At 41.7% G+C, this 17,812-nt stretch overlaps 1 protein-coding gene across 1 annotated transcript in view; it reads left to right on the top strand.

The window, feature by feature from the left end:
* Window positions 1–17,812, top strand: part of LOC140464628 (neuronal-specific septin-3-like) — a 408,811-nt gene that overhangs the window by 30,008 nt on the left and 360,991 nt on the right. Inside the window, exon 2 of the mRNA XM_072559949.1 lies at window positions 9,881–11,293. Within this exon, the coding sequence (XP_072416050.1) occupies window positions 9,881–11,293 (1,413 nt within the window). The remainder of the gene's footprint in view (window positions 1–9,880; window positions 11,294–17,812) is intronic.

Here is a 17,812-nt window from a genome sequence, read left to right as displayed (position 1 = left end):
TCTGCAGGATCAGGAAAACAGTGAGAAAGCTGGGGGAAAAAACAACAAATACTGGAGAAACTCCTGACTGTATCTGTAGAGAGAGAAAAAAAATAGAGTTAAGGCTTTGAGTCTGAAATGACTCTTGCCTCTGCTTCAGACCAGTAAAAACAATGACTGCAGATGCTGGAAACCAGATTCTGGATTAGTGGTGCTGGAAGAGCACAGCAGTTCAGGCAGCATCCAAGTAGCTTCGAAATCAATGTTTCAGGCAAAAGCCCTTCATCAGGAATAAAGGCAGTGAGCCTGAAGCGTGGAGAGATAAGCTAGAGGAGGGTGGGGGTGGGGAGAAAGTAGCATAGAGTACAATGTGGACTTCAACAGTTTCCTCATTTCCCCCTTCCCCCACCTCACCCTAGTTCTAAACTTCCAGCTCAGTAACTGTCCCCATGACTTGTCCGGACTTGTCTGACCTGCCTATCTTCTTTTCCACCTATCCACTCCACCCTCTCCTCTTTGACCTATCACCTTCATCCCCTCCCCCACTCACCCATTGTACTCTATGCTACTTTCTCCCCACCCCCACCCTCCTCTAGCTTATCTCTCCATGCTTCAGGCTCACTGCCTTTATTCCTGATGAAGGGCTTTTGCCCGAAACGTCAATTTCGAAGCTACTTGGATGCTGCCTGAACTGCTGTGCTCTTCCAGCACCACTAATCCAGAATCTTCTTCAGACCAGTTCAAGAGTCCCTGGACTCAATGTTAACTCTGTTTCTATCTCCACAGATGCTTTGTTTCTCTTTTATTTTGGATTTCCAGCATCCACAGTATTTTGTATTTATTTGAAAAGTTGAAGGAACAAGTTTCAGGGTGGGTTCTGTCCTTTTTTTTTTTATTTTTCTCTCCTCTCTGTCTCCCTCTGTAAACCAACCCCCAACACTACCCCTCTCTGTATGCCCTCCATTCATTCATGCATTCTCTCTCTCTCTCTCTCCCCTCGCCCCTTCATATGGAGCAACAGAGTTGACATTTCAACTCCTGAATGTTAACTCGGTTTCTCTGTCCACTTCTGTTTTTGCTTGTTTCAGATCTCCAGCATCCTTTATCTCTGTCAAGCTGCCTAAGAATCTTATAAAAGATGTGAATCCCTGCAATTGACACAGACTTTGTCTGTTTAACCAAAATGAAACATTTGGTGAAGGAAGTTCTCCACAAGGAAGCTTCTAAAATCAAATGGAAAACATGAATTCACGGTTAGGAAAGAATAGCAACATCAGTTTGGTGTTAATTAAAATTGCACTGAAAACATGAGCTGGGTTTTGCTTTGTTGTTCAAGCTCATTATGCTTCAGTTCTACATACAGGACAGCACAGTGGCTCAGTGGTTAGCATATTGCTGCCTCACGGCAGGGGGTCATGGTTCAATTCCAGTGGGTCTGTGTGGTTTACACATTCTCTTCCCCCCCCACCACCGTCTGCGTTGGTATCCTCCCAGTGCTCCGGTTTCCTCCCACAGTCCAAAGATGTGCAGGTTAGGTGGCTTAACCTTGCTGATTTACCCAAAAAGTGTGGTGCTGGAAAAGCACAGCCAGTCAGGCAACATCTGAGAAGCAGGAGAGTCGACGTTTCGAGCAGAAGCTCCTCATCAGGCATGAGAAGCTTATGCTCAAAACGTCGACTCTCCTGCTTCTCAGATGCTGCCTGACCTGTGCTTTTGCAGCACCACCCTTTTTGACTGAAGTCCAGCAACTGCTGTCCTCACTTTCTTCTAAATTACCCATAGTGACGTGTAGGTTAGGTGGGTTAGCCATGGGAGGTGCAGGGTTACAGGGAGGGGGTGGGTCTGGGCAGGATGCTGTTTGGAGGGTCAGTGTGAATTCGATGGGCTGAATGGCCTGCTTCTGCACTGTAGGAATTCTATGATTCGACAGTGCTTGTGGCTGATGTATTTATCCCAGAACTACTGAATTGACCAAGAAACTTTAAATGAGTGCAGAATAACTTCTACTCCATGGGTGCTGTGGCTGGTGCCCGCTATGCAACAAGGCTACATATACATATTAGTTCGTTTTGACACCTTTTACAAGCTGCCCTGATTACATTGAACTTTAACCTTTGAATAGTAGTTGTAAATTTCCTCGGTTTGTAAAACCGAGCAGACAAATGTTGCTGTTATTTTAAAATGGCCATAAAACTAATAGAGTACAGTACTGCCCAGGTATAAGCTTCTTACATTGGAGTGAAATACAGAGCCCAATGCTTGTCTATTAAGTCAGAGGTTGTACTTAGTGATGCTGGAGTTGAATTTTGTGCAGGACCATAACGGGTGTCTGTGCAAAATTCCTTTGTGCCTTATTTCATAATGGGGCTGTTGGCCAATTTAGTTTTTAAAAGATAATGGCTTTTAAATTTTAAAGAACAAAGAATTGATTTGCAGATGTGCTTACACAGTGGAGCTACATTTTGATTAAATCGGTCAAGAACCAAAATGTAGTTTCCAAAATGTATTTGTAAAATAGAGTTTGTTTTTTTTTAGAACCACACCTGTACATCATAACATGTTTTCTTCATATTTTTTTTTACCAGTGTTTTGGTTGGGATCCATCATAGGTCAGATTTCTTATGTTCCAATGTGACAGCAGATTCCTGGGCTCTTAGTAAAACTTTACTTGAGGTGGATGGGGTGCTCATCTTGCATATTTCGTGGGTTTAAGAAGGCTTTCCAGGTTCTGTACTTCAATGCAGGAAGGTAAAGAAAACATTCGACACTTCCAGCTGTTCTCACCCCAGTTTTCTTTATAACCTGGCCACTCCCTAAGCCAGGAATTTATAAGCAGCTGCCAATCTACAAAAACCTGCCGCCAAAATGACCCTGTAATTGACTTCAGGGCGTGCCTATTTAAACCATACTTCCAGAGGCAGTACCTGAGCAAGTGGCATTAAAGACAACAGACAGGAATTAAACACTGACCTTATTGTTGCAGCTAACCTGACAATTGCACCACTCACTACCTGCAAGCAGTGATATGGGAGATCAGCTAATGTTTCACAAAAGCCTTTTACTTAATCCCAATAATGTACACAATCCCTCTCCCAACCCCCAATCAAACCTTGAGTTAGAAACGTTTTAAACATAAAGGCAGCAATTAATTCAAATAACCTCAGAACCAGTAGTTAACTTTGCCTCCGAGAAAGACAGCCTGGATGTTTCCTCTGATCCAGAACAATCCACAGAATCATAACTCGACTCAATACGAGCCTTTTGTCTCTCTCTTAAATCAGGGCAATGACTTAACTCTTTCAAAGGTGAATCTTGTGACAAACAAAGCCAAAATTGTCCAGGAATGTCTTTCCACAAAATGTAGGACTAATTGAATCCTGTCAGTCCCATCAGTGCACTCTTAAATCATTAGGAAAATAAAGGAAGGTATCATCGATAGTGCTATCAAGTAGCACTCACTTAGCAATATCCACACCAAAGATATGCAGCTTAAGTGGGTTGACCATATTACATTGCCCATAGTGTCCAGGGATGCACAGGCTAGATGAATTAGCGATGGGAAATGCAGGGTTATAGGATAAGGGGTGTGGGTGCAATGCTGTTCAGAGGGTCGGTGTGGACTCGATGGGCTGATTGGCCTGCTTCCACTCTGCAGGGATTCAATGATTCTATGAATATTCTGCTCACTAACAGAACTCCACTATCAGGACCACTCTAGTCCTGACCCCATTACAACCTTGTCCCAAACCATAATAGAAGAGCTGAACTCCAGAGGTGAACTGAGATCGAATGTCCTTGACATCAAGGCCGCATTTGACCAAGTGTGGCACCGAGCAGCCCTAGCAAAACTGGAATCTGTGGGAAACAAGGGGAAACTCTCTGCTGGTTGGGGGTCATATATGGCATAGAAGAAAGATGGTTGTGGTTGTTGGAGGTCTGTCATATCAGCTCCAGGACATCTCTGCAGGAGTTCCTCAGGTTAGTGTCCTAGGCCCAACTGTCTTCAGCTACTTCAGCAATCACCTTTCCTCCAAGATAAGGTCAGAAATGGGAATGTTCACAGATGACTGCACAACGTTCAGCAGCATTCACCATTCCTCTGACAATGAAGCAGTCCGTGTTCAAGTCAGTAAGAGCTGGACAACATTTAAGCCTAGTCTGATAAATAGCAAACAACAGTTTAAACCACAGAAATGCCAGACAATGATCACCTGCAGCAAGACAGAACCTTAGTATCTCCCCTGGCACTACGGTCACTGAGTGCCCACATGCAGTGAAGTAATTTTTAAAATTTATCCCTGAATATTTCTGTAGCATCATGTACTCTTTCACAATGTAATAAAGTCATATTTTAGAGTCTGTGAACTGCTCCATAAGCATGTGACCATAATGACCTGGATTTTGCAATTGTCATTACGGAGAAATGATTGTAATTTTCTGCATTCACAAGCACACAGCACATGGCGAAAATAATAAACTATGGAAATCCAGGAGATGCTGGCAGTGCTATTCTGCTCTTTCATACAGTCTGTTGAATTTCTAATGGGTAGAACTCTTTAAAATCACTTGGGTTAATGTCTTACATTCTAACCTTGCTCAGCCAACACCAAACCTTGGTATGCCTTGTTGAATGGTGATTATGTAGGTTTTTAAGTGTTGGAATTACCATTGAACAACCTCTCCCACCCTGAAACCCAATTTTATGCTCATGAAATGTCTAATTCCTCTATTGTAATAACATTTCCACAGGGTTCAATTATTTTTAATGTCAATATTTAATACACCAATTGGCTTGCGCTCATCAGGCGATTTCACAAGAATACCAATTTAAGGGGAGAAAACAGCTTTTATACTGTATGAGAGGACAGTGCTGAGTGGTTGCAAAGTCTGCTGTGGTCGAGGTATTGCCATGGAGGATGCACCAATTAATGATTGGCAGTTCACTGCCATGGTATTCTCTTTAATTTGAAATGTTTGTGAATAGTCCTGATGCGTGGAAAACAGAAGGCTTCAGCAACAATTCTTTAAGTTTGTGCTTTTTCAGGTTCCTCTGTGAATGTCCAGCCTTTACTTGTCTCTATGTAATGATCAGTGTAGTTCGGGTCACTGGACCCGAAAAGTTAACTCTTTCTCTCTCCACAGTTGCTACCAGGCCTGCTGAATTTTTCCAGCAATTTTGTTTTGTTTGTGATGAATGCATTTTGCAAAAATATGATTCTGCAGACGGTGGAAATCTGAAATAAAAACAAAGCTAGCTGGAATTAATCAACAGGTCAGGCAGAAACGAAGGGACTGGAGTAGGCCATTCAGCCCATTGAATCTGTCCTGGCAATTAATACAATTCTAGCTGATTGATTTGAATCCTTCTATGTCTATTACTAATCCCATCTTTATAATGCTATCAATCTCTACTCTAAACATCTCCACCAATTTAACTTCCCTTCAAAGGGGAAGTGATGACCTAGCATTATTGCTGGTCTGTTAATCCAGAGATTCCGCTAATATTCTATGGACCTAGGTTCAAATCCTGTCACTGCAGGGCGGTTGCTTTGGAATTCAATTTTTTAAAAATCTGGAATTAAGGACCTCGTGATGACCATGAAACAATTGGGAATTGTTGGAAAATCCACCTGGTTCACTAATGCCCTGTAGAGAGGGAAACTGCTATCCTTACCTGGTCTGGCAGGCACATGACTCCAAACCCACAGCAATGTGGTTGACTCTTAACTGCCCCCAAGGTAATTAAGGATGAGCAATAAATGCTGGCCTAGGCAATGATGCCCTCCTCCATGAATAAAAAAAAACATACTCGACATCTGAGCCCTTTGTGGTAGAGAATTCCATAACCCTCTGTGTAAAATGTTTTTCTTATTTCAGACTCTCATGCCATCTCTTTTTATAGTTCACTTGTACCCCTTTTCTAAATTTCTGAAATCTGAATCAAGCACATTAAATGCTGGAGAAACTCCGAAATCCCCTTTTTAAGTATTTTGTAAGTTTTTCAATGAGATCACCACCTCTCATCCTGCAAAACTCTAGAGACTACAAGCCCAGTTTGTCCGTGCTCTCTTCACAGGATCGCCCACCATCCTGGGAACAAATGTGTGAACCATCTGGAGTCTTTTTTTTCCCTACAAGGGAAGGAACAGAATTAATGTTTGGATGATTTTTAACTCCATCACAATTGTCTCTTTGTAAGGTCATTGAACTGCAACATTTAACTCTCTTTAGTGATGCAGTCAGGCCGGTTGAGTATTTCCAATGTTTCTTTTAGATGTAATTTTACTTCCTCATTGCTGAGTGTCCACACCTGTCTCTGTAATTGACTGTTAAACAGGATGGAGCACAGAGATTCCCTCCAAGTAAAGACAGAAGCAAATGAATGGTCTGAGAAATGAAATCCTGGGCATCGAGATAGCAGAATCAGCTGGGGGGTGGCTTTCCTTTGAGGTCAGCAGTGCATGGCACCACTTTGCTGTTCACCGTAGAATCCAGGCCGTGATCAGTCACTTGCAAGATTTCTACCATGCAGGGCTTTGAGAATGCATGAATCTATACATTGTCACTATGTGTGAATTCATTGAGTTCCTAACTGAGGAGACTATGATGCACCAATTTGGCCCAATTACGTGGGAAGGTTTTATGAATGCAAACTGAATCTCTCTCACCCAGAAGAACTCACTGCCTGTGAGGCTGGTCGAGGCAGAAAACCTCATTTGGAAGTGCATTTACAATATACAGATAAGGCTATGGGACAAGTGCCGGAAAATGGGGGCAGAATAGTTAGGTGCTTATTATTTTACTGGTGTGAACTCAGTGGGTGGAAGGGCCTTTTTCTGTGCTATCAACTTCTGACACTGTGACACACTATGCACTCAGTAAATGCTAGCCTTGCCTGTGATGTCCACATCCCGTGAATGAAACTTTGTTTAAAATAAAAAAAGCAGCTCTCTGTTTTTCACAGTTGACTGAAGGTGAAATTGGCCTTTGGTGCTAATGTTAGTGAACAGGGAGGCTGGTTAGACAGGTGGTCCACTGAGCTCCAGTCTTACCTTCTGTTCACTGTGAGTAGATTCCACTCAAAATTATTAAGCTCCAGGAGACCACTTTTTACAACCTTGTAGCTTCGTGACATCGTCCCAGAGCTCAAGTCACAAAGTTTTGACATCGTTTTTCCAGATGAAAAGCGAAGAAACTCCCCATTTCCTACTCACTGGCATAAGGGATGGGGCCCTAGAAAGATATTTACTGAGCTGTGATGTCTGAGAGGTGTTTGGTGAAGTGCTGGAGCAACAGCATGACTGAACCTTGGCTGCTTGCACAAATAGAGCCACTTCAAACCTGCTCGTTGTTTGTAACAGCACTTCTAAGCTGGTCGTATTACTGTGTGTGTAGACAGCTTCTCACTTTGGGAGGGTGCACCTCCCCACTAACCATACACACTCGCCAGGAGCCATATGTTTTCCTTTTTGCAGGATGTCCCAGACTGGCCTGTGGAATCCATTGTCAACCTGCCCAGTCCTGGAGGGTTGCCTGGGTGGGTGGGAGCATGGGGGCGTGGGGACAGAGGTCAGTTTTGCCAGTCTAAAAGGAGCATCCAGCGTCTCGGTGTTCCCTGGCCTGACTTGCTACAGGTCTTCCCACAGAACTCTGTACCTATCCTCATGGAGCACATCTTGAGAGGACCCAGCACCATAATAAGATCAGGTCTGACTCCTGAAGCCCTCCAGATCCAAGATAAGGGATTTGTTGTCGGCAGCAATGTAAATATCTTTCTAGGGCCCCATCCCTTATGCCAGTGAGTAGGAAATGGGGAGTTTCTTCGCTTTTCATAGAATCCCTACAATGTGGAAACAGGCCATTTGGCTCAACAAGTCTACACTGACCCTCGGAAGAAAAACTCACCCAGACTCATTCCCCTACCCTATATTTACCCCTGACTAACGCACCTAACCTACACATCCCTGAACATTTTGGGGCAATTTAGCATAGCAAATTCACCTCACCTGCATATCTATGGATTGTGGGAGGAATCCCAGACAGACAGGGAGAATGTGCAAACTCCACACAGACAGTCGCCTGTGGAATTGAACCAGGGTCCCTGGTGCTGTGAGGCAGCAATGCTAACCAATGAGCCACTGTGCTGCCCCTTAATATGACCCGTCCTGTAAAGTATTCATATTCTATAAAAAAACGTTTTATTTTTAGCAAGACTTAAAATGGTCTAACACTTTGAATTGCTAAAATATATATAGTTACCATAAATAAGCTCTACACTATTTCTGACACTTCAAAGCATCTTTGCATGTTGTATGTTATTTGCACATATAATGTCATAAAACAAGAAAGTGAGGACTGCAGATGCTGGAGAGTCAGAGTCAAAAAGTGTGTTGCTTGAAAAGTATAGCAGGTCAGGCAGCATCCGAGGAGCAGGAGAGTTGACATTTCGAGCCTAAACTCTTCATCAGGAATGTCATAAAACCGTCTCGTAGAGCTAAGTCCAAGGAAATCTGGCTTTATCCAGAGCATGAAGAAGCAGAAACTGGGGCAAGTGCAGTCTGGAATAGTCCGATGTGGGTTTGCTGGTGGGGTCTCTGGTGTGTGATGGGGAAAGTAAATGTCATTCAGGCTGGGGTCCATGGTAACTTGCTGTTTTTATACGATAGGCTTCTTTCTATGAAAGACTTCATAAGGACGTTTAAAAGTGTTAAGTGTCCATCAATGCAGTGACACACCCTCTCATATATTAAAAGCAAAAGTTAAGTTTGACACCATTTGCATATGTTTCCAAAGTAATTAGGATTAACCAAGATGTTCACAAATGTTAACTATGTTTTATTGTCGGGCTAGTTTTAACTTTGAATTTTAAAAAAGTATAATTTGAGCTGGCAAAATTGATAGTTGGGCTAAATTACATTGCTCAGATTTCAGTCATCACTTTTCAGTTCCTCTGGTATGGGATATTTTGTTGGTATTGACAGGTTAAGTTAATAGGACATATATATCTTTTGAATGGAGTTTTTTGTGCACTTAGTTTTATAATTTATCACATTTTGTGTAAGAAAAAAACACTGCCTGGGATTTGTAGATTAGTAATAATGTTTAGTCCTGACTTGCCTGGTTTGAATAGATATAATAGATGTTCCCTATTTCTGTTTTGTACATTACCACACAGAATCCCAAACAGATGTATGCTGCCTGTAGAAGCCTTCCTATTAATCTTCAGTGTCACAAATACATGACTGTACCTAGCACTAGACACTGAATTTCTTATGACCTAATACTGGACTTATTAATCACTGACCCCAAACGCTTCGGAGCTGTCTGATTGTGTGTGCACAGCAATCATCACTGAGAGAACACTCCAAGACACATGATGCCACAAGAAAAAGGAATTGGAAAGTTTTATAAAGTACATTGTTGCTAAGTGGTGAAATGTGCTCAAAATAAGGACGATGCTCGACATGTCTGCGGTAAAACGTGACTGGCAGATTATAAAGAAGGTCCCAGCTTCATTCATAAAATAAATCCAAGGCCTGTATGAACATTGTGTAATGACTGAGGATTGCTGAGAGAAGGCCCATTTTGTCAAGGTTTTTGCCTTGCATTCGCCAGCAATGCTGAAGCCCTGTACCTACAATAAGCGTGATAATTGTTTACAAATCCATGGTGATCCTGTAAAGCTTCAGACAATGAGCACTTATCATGGAAGGAGTACTGAGAATATTTTAAACTAAATCCTCTTAATTTTACATTTCAATTGAGAATAGTAATGAAGGTCTCTTATCCTCTCCACAAGCCCTGAGTGTCAGTTGAGTCACTTTTTTTTATAATGTATGATCTTGCTCGTGTTTTAGACAACAAAGCATTTTGTAATTTATTTATTTTTATATGTCAACAGCTCTGAAACGGTCTTTTGAGATTGACGATGTGGATGACGAATCATCATTATCTCCAACTTCTCCACTGAACACTCCTTTTCATCCTGCTCCAGCATCTGTATTGTCATCCAAGGTCACTGAAAGCTTTGTCACCAGTACGCCCTCTCCACCCTCTTATCACATGAGGATCGGGAGGAGTTCAAGTTCAATACCGGGGGCTGGTTCATCTCAGAATAGAAAAGTCACCTCAAGCCAATCCTTTAATCAAGGGTCCAAGCCACTTCCCAGAGCCAATGGAAATTCAGCAGTCTCTTTAGCTTACGTCTCCTCCTTCCAAAACAAAACCAATCCAAATGGCTTCCCTCAGTCTTCCAGAGCGGATATTGAGATTGACCGGATGCATGGTTCGACATCCAGCCTTGTGTATCCATCGCCTTCAAAATCAAACTCTTTGTTGACCCCACTTCAAAGTTCGCTGAGACGCAATGATTCGGGTACTAAAGCAAACCACGTGTCTTCCCCAGCTTTGAAGAAATACTCTTCACAGGGCAATGTGTTCCCCTCAGTAGTCCATCCTTCTGTGATCTCTGCCAATGTAGGCACAGCCAATCATGGTTCCATGCCAGCTCTTGATCTCCATATTGCTGATGAAGACCTCACCATGGAGAACAAACCAGCATTCAATCCATTGCTCAAGACAGACGCAGCTCCGCACTCCACGCTAAGGTCTCAACTCTCTCAATGTGGCCAAGTTCCCAAAACAAGGATAGGACTGAAAGAGGAACACATCACTTTGGCTGACACACTCTCCAGTTTACGATTGAATTCTATATCAAATCAGCGAGAACCGAGGTCTGTACCTAATGATCCGTTTTCCATCAGTCTTCGCAACACCATGAATACAGCTCTGGGGAGCGTGATTCCAGCTGATGACCCTACAGCAAGATCACAGCCGAGATCACAAACCAGCCAGACTGGAACAAGTATCAGCTCATCCCCGGTTCCCTTGACAAGATCGAAGCAGGGTGTTTCGTTGGTCTCTGTGCGGAGTAACGTGCAACAATCTGGAGAATCCACTCCCCCTGCTATGAATGTTGAGTCCAGCTCTCAATCCATGCATGAGATGCTTCCAATCAGGCTGGTGACCCAGCCACAATTAGCTCCTCCTCATACCTCTGTGCCAGAGTTCAAAACAAAGCTAATGCAGGACTCTAGACCACATGAGGATCCAGTGTTATCTCCTCAGACAAAGGAAAGTCCTCGATCTGAGATGAAGACACCTCCTTCCTTCTCAAAATCAACTAAAGTCGGGATAAACTGTCTCAATCGTGACTATCAACCAACAGCGAGTCTCTACCATGATGAAAAAGTGGAGAAGGGAATGCCGGATCTAAGCTTTGAAACAGAAGTCAACATGCAGCTCAAGAAGCAAGGTAAGGTCTAGCTTTTCAACAATTGTAAAGCTTTAGTATCTTATTGTTTTATATTGAAAGCATAAAATACTTCACTGATTTCAGATACAAATAATTGTTGTTTCATATATCAGGACTTGTCTTTTGAGAAAAACAAACGATTCAGTTTTAATTGGAAAAGACTGCAAATTAAGGTTAATTGTTTTCAAAATGGCCAACCACCATATGCAACGTGCCTTAAATTGCCCTCCTTGTGTGTGGAAGATTGAGAGCAGCCTTGTGTCAAATATCCTGCTGACCCTTGCTGTGATGACTGAAACTGGGACCAGAAAAGCTTTGCAAGGAAGGAGAAAAGAAGAGAAATTTGACTGAGAAATTATTGTGAGGTGGACTCGAGAGGGAGGTTGAGATTTTTTTTAGGTATGAAAGGCATCAAAGTGTATGGAGAAAACTGTGGCCAGAAAAATGATGTCAAGATAGAGGCAACCATGTTCATATCAAATGGCTTACTTCTGCTTTTAGTAAGATGTAAAACCTTTGTGCTTAGTGCATCAAGCTTTCATTGCAAATTTTAGAGTGTTTTTTTTTGTTTTAGCATTGTCTTTGTTTTTAAAGGAATTTGCTTACATTTTATGAACCATTGAAACACTAGTGCAGCATAATAATTTAGCCTATTAAGGGGATGGATAAAGGGGAACTTTCAGACATGGATTTCGAAAAAGTGTTTGGTAAGGTTTCATGTCAAAGATTGCTACACAAGAAGAGAACACAGGATGTAAATAAAAACATTGATAAATGATTGGTTAGCTAACAGGAAAGGGAGGTGATAATGGTATTATTGCTTGACTATTAATCCACAAATCCAGGCAGTGTTCTCAGTTTGAATCCTGCCATAGCAGAGTATGGAAGTCTAACTTCATAAGAATCTGGAATTAAGGGTCTAATGATGACCAAGAAACTGAGGAAAAACCCATCTGGTTCACTAATGTCCTTTTTAACGAAGGAAATTTGCTGTCCTTACCTGATCTGGTCTACATATTTTAGAATTTAGATTTAGGTTTTATTATCACATTTACTCAAGTACAGGATGCAAGATAAATGTTGCCACATACATCATCTAGTACCTAATGTGGTTGACTCTTAACTACCCTCTGTGCAATTAGGGATGGACATTAAATGCTGAACTGGTCTAGCCAAAGAGGCCAGATTCCTGTGAATGAATAGAAGAAAAGGAAATAGAGAGTGGTGATAAATAGATCTTTGTCAGTTTGGCAAGCTGTAACTAATGGAAGAGCCAGGTGGATCAGTACTGAGACCTGAACCATTTACAATTTATATCAGTGACATGGGCAAAGGGACTGAAAATTTGTAAGAAATTAAGTTGTGAAGATAGCTGAAAATCTCTGCAGAGGGACATAAATATATTTGAGAGTGAGCAAAAAAGATTAGCAGCCAAAGTTTTTAATGTGGATGGATGTGAACCTGACTATTGTAGCAGAAGGAGTAGACAAGTAACATATTCTTTTAATGGGGAGAAGGTACTGAACTCTAAGGTCCAGAGGGATGTGGATCGTCATACATGAATCACCTGAAAATAGTTGCAAAAACAGCATGTGATTAAGATGGCAAAAGCAATAGTTTATTACAGGAGAACTGAAGTATAAAACTGGAAATGGTTTGCTACATCAAGAGAGCATTAGTAAGGTGACATCTTGGAATGCGATGTACAATTTTGGTCTCCTAATTGCATCCTTTCTTAAATAATGTTAAGAGGTACTTCACAGAGGATGTTCACTTGACTGATGGGGATGGGCATTAGCTCATGACAAATTGTCAGACATTTCCTGGGCCTCTTCATTGGAATTTAGAAGAGTAAGAGGTGATCTGATTTAGTCATGTAATGTGATTTAGATTGGAAACTGCGAGGGTGTTTCTCTGAGAGAGACTGGAACTGGAGGTCAGAGCTTAAGAATCCGAGGTCTCCCTATTAATGAGGGTGATTTTCTTTCTTGTTGTTATATGTAACTCGCTTCCCAGGAAGCAGTGGTGGCTGGGTAATTTAATTTATTTGACGTAGAGGAAAGTAGATTTTCGTAAGAAAAGGCAGTCAAGGATTCTGGAGCGCTGAGGGAAATGTAGAATTGGGGGCCTCAACCAGGCCGGCCATGACCTTCGTGAATGGCGGAACAGGTGGTTAGAAGCCTTTTTATATTCAATCATACAATACAGAAGAGGCCCATCAGCTCATCTGGTCATATCTGTCAAAATACACTATCGGCTATGCTAGAACTACTTTCCCATACTAGGCCCAGAACCTTGAATGTGACGGCATTTCAAATCCTTATCAAAGTACTCTTTTAAAGGTTGTGATATTTTCCACCTTAACTACTCTCCCAGGTAGTTCATTCCAGATCCCCACCACCCTCTGGGTGAAGAGGTTTTTCCTCAAATTCCTTCAAAATCTTGCAGAATTTAAACCAGCAGATTCTTTGAGCTGAAAATACTTCCGTGCAATGGCTATTGAGGCTATTACAAGAAGAGAATAGGTGAATGTTTGTAAAGGGCAGGATTATGAAGACGTGGGGGGAAAGAAAGCGGGAAATGAGATTAATTAGATTCAGCTGAACGAGCACAAGCTCAATAGGACAGATGGTCTATTTTGCAATAATTCTATGACTTAAAGATTTTGAGGTGTGTTGCTGTGCTGACATGAGTGCCAATTCCTGTTGATTTTGAAAATATTTAACTCAGTACATCACTTTAAAGTTTCACAATTTAAAAAATGCTTTTATTTAACATTTTCTCATTTTATTACAAAAAATGTTGCATTCTTTGTGCAATAATTTGACAAATTAGTCAGTGATTATAAAATAAATATTCTCATGGTGTTCAACATAAATGAAAAGCTCCTGTTAAGACCTGTTGTCTGAAACTATGGATGGAATTAATGTTTTGATTTAAAATGAGGTTTCATTTTTTTTCTAATGCATCATTTTATTCTGGTATTGATAAATTGGTTTTGCAGCTAAAAGAGCCATTTTTGAGTAGTACAGCTGAATGTTTTAATCACCTCTGTCACAGATGTTTACATATGGTTTTAACTTCTAGTTGCAGTAGTTTATTTTCATGTCACTTACCTTTTCATGTATGTTTTTAAACTTGTGATATGTTGGTCGTAAGAGTGGGACCTTTCCAACCTAAAACGATAGACTAGTGTGTCCTAAACAAACTCAATAGTGGCCTTCAAAAGAAGGTTGGATAAATATTTGAAGGATAAAACATTGCAGAAGGATCAGGAATGAGCAGATGTGGTGGAATGGGGGCAACTGGCTGGATTGCCCTTTGAATTTGTTAATATAGAACCAATGGACTGAGTAGGAAATCTTGAAGTGATCACAGGGTCATTCTACAAAGTGACTGCAACATTGCACCTTCCTGACTGCAGGTTTGCAATGCATACCTTGTTAAAAAAAAAGGTGATCTATCTGTGGTTAGTGTGTATGTGCTGCAACTTCACAACTTGCTGCTTTGATCATGATAAAAATAAGGAGCTATGATCGATTCCAGTACGTAACAGCTGGTGTCAGCCACAGTTAGCTCGTTCTGGATATGTGATAAGGTGTGCTAACTTTTAACTTCAATATTTACGAGTTGAAGCAAGCATGCTGACTACAATCCTATAAAAATGGAAGGAAAGCAGACTTATCTGAAAATGACAGATTTTGTAAGTATCTTCCATCTAAGGCATCTTTGGCATTTATTAATGTTTTAGGCTTGGGAAAAAGTGGAACTGAAATATTTTAGTACGATATGTGACAAGTGAAACACTTTTCTGATTGAGTTTTGTTCCTGTCTTTTTTATATAGTGCTAATTTGTGACTTTTTTTTGGATGAGCAGCAAGATATACAGAATTGGTACCAATTGGTTTTTGAATTCTGTGTTTTAGTTTTATACAAAGATGAAAATTCCTTTCCAGGGAAGAGCGGGGGACTATTCCCCAGCAGTTGGTTATTGCTATTGTGCCACAAGCATTGCATCAAATTTGACATGTTTGCATTTTTTTTTGTGTGATTCTCTAGCATCACTTGCAATGATTAGTTTCCAGTTTGGATAGTGTTGGAAGGGTATAGGGGAAACAAATGCAGCAACTCTTTTTTTATTTTACATACAATTTCAGGGACATGTGATTGGACAGGTTCAAGGGATGGTTGAACACAGGTTTGGCAGAAGTGCACTAGCTACAGGTTTTCTCATTGGCAGTCCCTCACAGACAAGAATGACTCTTTTCCACTCTCTGGGTGAGTCCGTAGGTAGCTGAACCAACTGATGCGGCTACTGCAGACTGTGTCACACTTGGGGTAAGTGGTGGTCATGGGAAGGGGTAGGTGGGGTATTGGTGTGGCAGCACATTCCTTGCGCTGTTTTCCCTGGGCTTTCACGTTTTCCTAATGGCAAGTCTTGAGGTGTTCAACACTTTCCTGGATGCTGCTCATCCACTTTAGATGGTATTGGGCCAGTGATTCCCAGGTGTCTGTGGGAATACCACACTTGGCCAGTGAGGCCTTGAGGGTCTCCCTGAAACACTGCGCCTGCCGTTTCGGAGCTGGGAGTAGAGCACCTGTTGGTCATACGGACAACATGCCCAGCCCATCGTAGCAGATCAAGGCGGGGTCAATGCCTCGATGCTGGGGATGTTGGCCCGGTCAAGGACGCTAGAGTTGGTGCATCTTTCTTCCCAGCATTATACTACATGTTCAAAGGCTCTTGTGGCACAGTTGTGGTGTCAGTCCCCTTTGAACCAGCAGAACGAGTTCAAATCCCACCAGCTCCAGAGGTATGTCATAACATCTCTACACAGGTTGAATAAACAGTATTGAGGATCCTGTGACACAGTGGTGATATCTCTGCCTCTGGAACAGAAGACCTGGGTTCAGGACCTACCTGCCCCTAATGTGTGCCATAACATGTCTAAATGGATTGGTTAACAAAAATCCACTACATTTTTAGTTCTGTCAAAGTCGGCAGAGCTGAATAAGAAGCAGTGTGCAACATGTGACCAATGCAATATCACCAGTTGCACACCCTTGTCAATTTCACCTCAAGATCTCAAAGTCCTTGAAGTTAGTTGTTCAGTTCACTGCCAGTCACCTCCTGTAGTAACCAAATGCAGAATGATGGTGGAAATAGCTGAGGATAGGAAGTGTGAAATGCTCCTCTCTTTAAATTGGAGAACACAGTTCATGGCCTGAAAGTGAGCACCTACATTTCCTTATGACTTTTTTATTTCTTCCTCATTTCATTTCCAACAGATTTTTCTGTTCATAAAATGCTAGCAATCTTTGACCTTACTAAATGGGGTCACTGGACTGATGCTGTTTAAAAACCATTTTAAATCATAACTTTTCTCTCAGATTTCTCTGGCCCGTACAGCAAGGGGCTGCATTTCCTGAAGGGACTCGAATCAGGATTCAACCTAATAATCTTTTGTCAGGAGTAGGCAGCCTGGCATTACTCCTTAAAACAAAACAAAGGACTGTGGATGTTGGGGATCTGAAACAAAAAACAGAAATTGGCAGAGAAACTCAGAAGGTCTGACAGCATCTGTGGGAAGAAAGCAAAGTTAAAGTTTTGAGTCCAGTGACTGTTCATCAGAACAGAAAGCTGCCTGTTCTGTTTTCCTTGGTGTCACAGTGTAAGCCTACCCATTGCTATTATAGAAATTATCACAAAGAACAGCACATTTTGGTACATAATGTTCCAATGCACCTAACTCTCTAATTAGAGCTTTATACTCCAATTGCATTTGTTTTTTTCCGTATCATCCTTGTATCAGTGCATTTCTGAATGGTCATTGTCTGTGCCTCCAGAAGCAGAAAATGCTGGAGAAATTCCACTGGTCTGGCAACATCTATGGAGAGCGAAACAGAGTTAACATTTCAAGTCCGATATGACTCATTTTTTCCTGCGTACCACCTCATGATTATGAAGGGATTCTGCTAAAGGAGGGATGGGTAAAGATTTTGAAAATATCAACACAGGTGACCCTGGCTCTAACACAAAAAGGCACAGAATTCTCAGAGCTGTGTACATGCCTTGTCTTGTCGATGTCTGGAAGATTTTTCCATTCATTATCTAATCAAATGAGTGGCTCTCTGATTAAGATCTTAATTGATTTGATCAGGTTCCCCATCAGTTCCAGAGTTCTCAGATGCACATTGTTTAGATGAAGTTGTTTAGTTTCTCTGCCCTCATACCAATTCATATTTGAATTATTCAGCAGCTGGATGCTTGCCTGCAGATTTGCCAAATGCTGAATTCTTTCTTCATGCCAGTTTAACGTCACAGGGTTATCGCTGCTCGGCTGTGTGCCATTGGAAGCTGCCCAGTAAGGTATTGTTGGAGACCTAAACACACCTTAGACATAACGTTTCACCCTAAACAGTGAATGCAAAGTCCTGTACTGTCATCAAAGTGAAATGACTTTCTCAAGGGAGAGTTCCAGCTTATTCTGCCACTCAGGCCCGGCTGTAGTTGGACAA

Source organism: Chiloscyllium punctatum, chromosome 40, assembly GCF_047496795.1.
Source record: "Chiloscyllium punctatum isolate Juve2018m chromosome 40, sChiPun1.3, whole genome shotgun sequence".
NCBI classification, from domain to species: Eukaryota; Metazoa; Chordata; class Chondrichthyes; order Orectolobiformes; family Hemiscylliidae; genus Chiloscyllium; species Chiloscyllium punctatum.
This window is presented reverse-complemented; position numbering and strand designations above follow the sequence as displayed.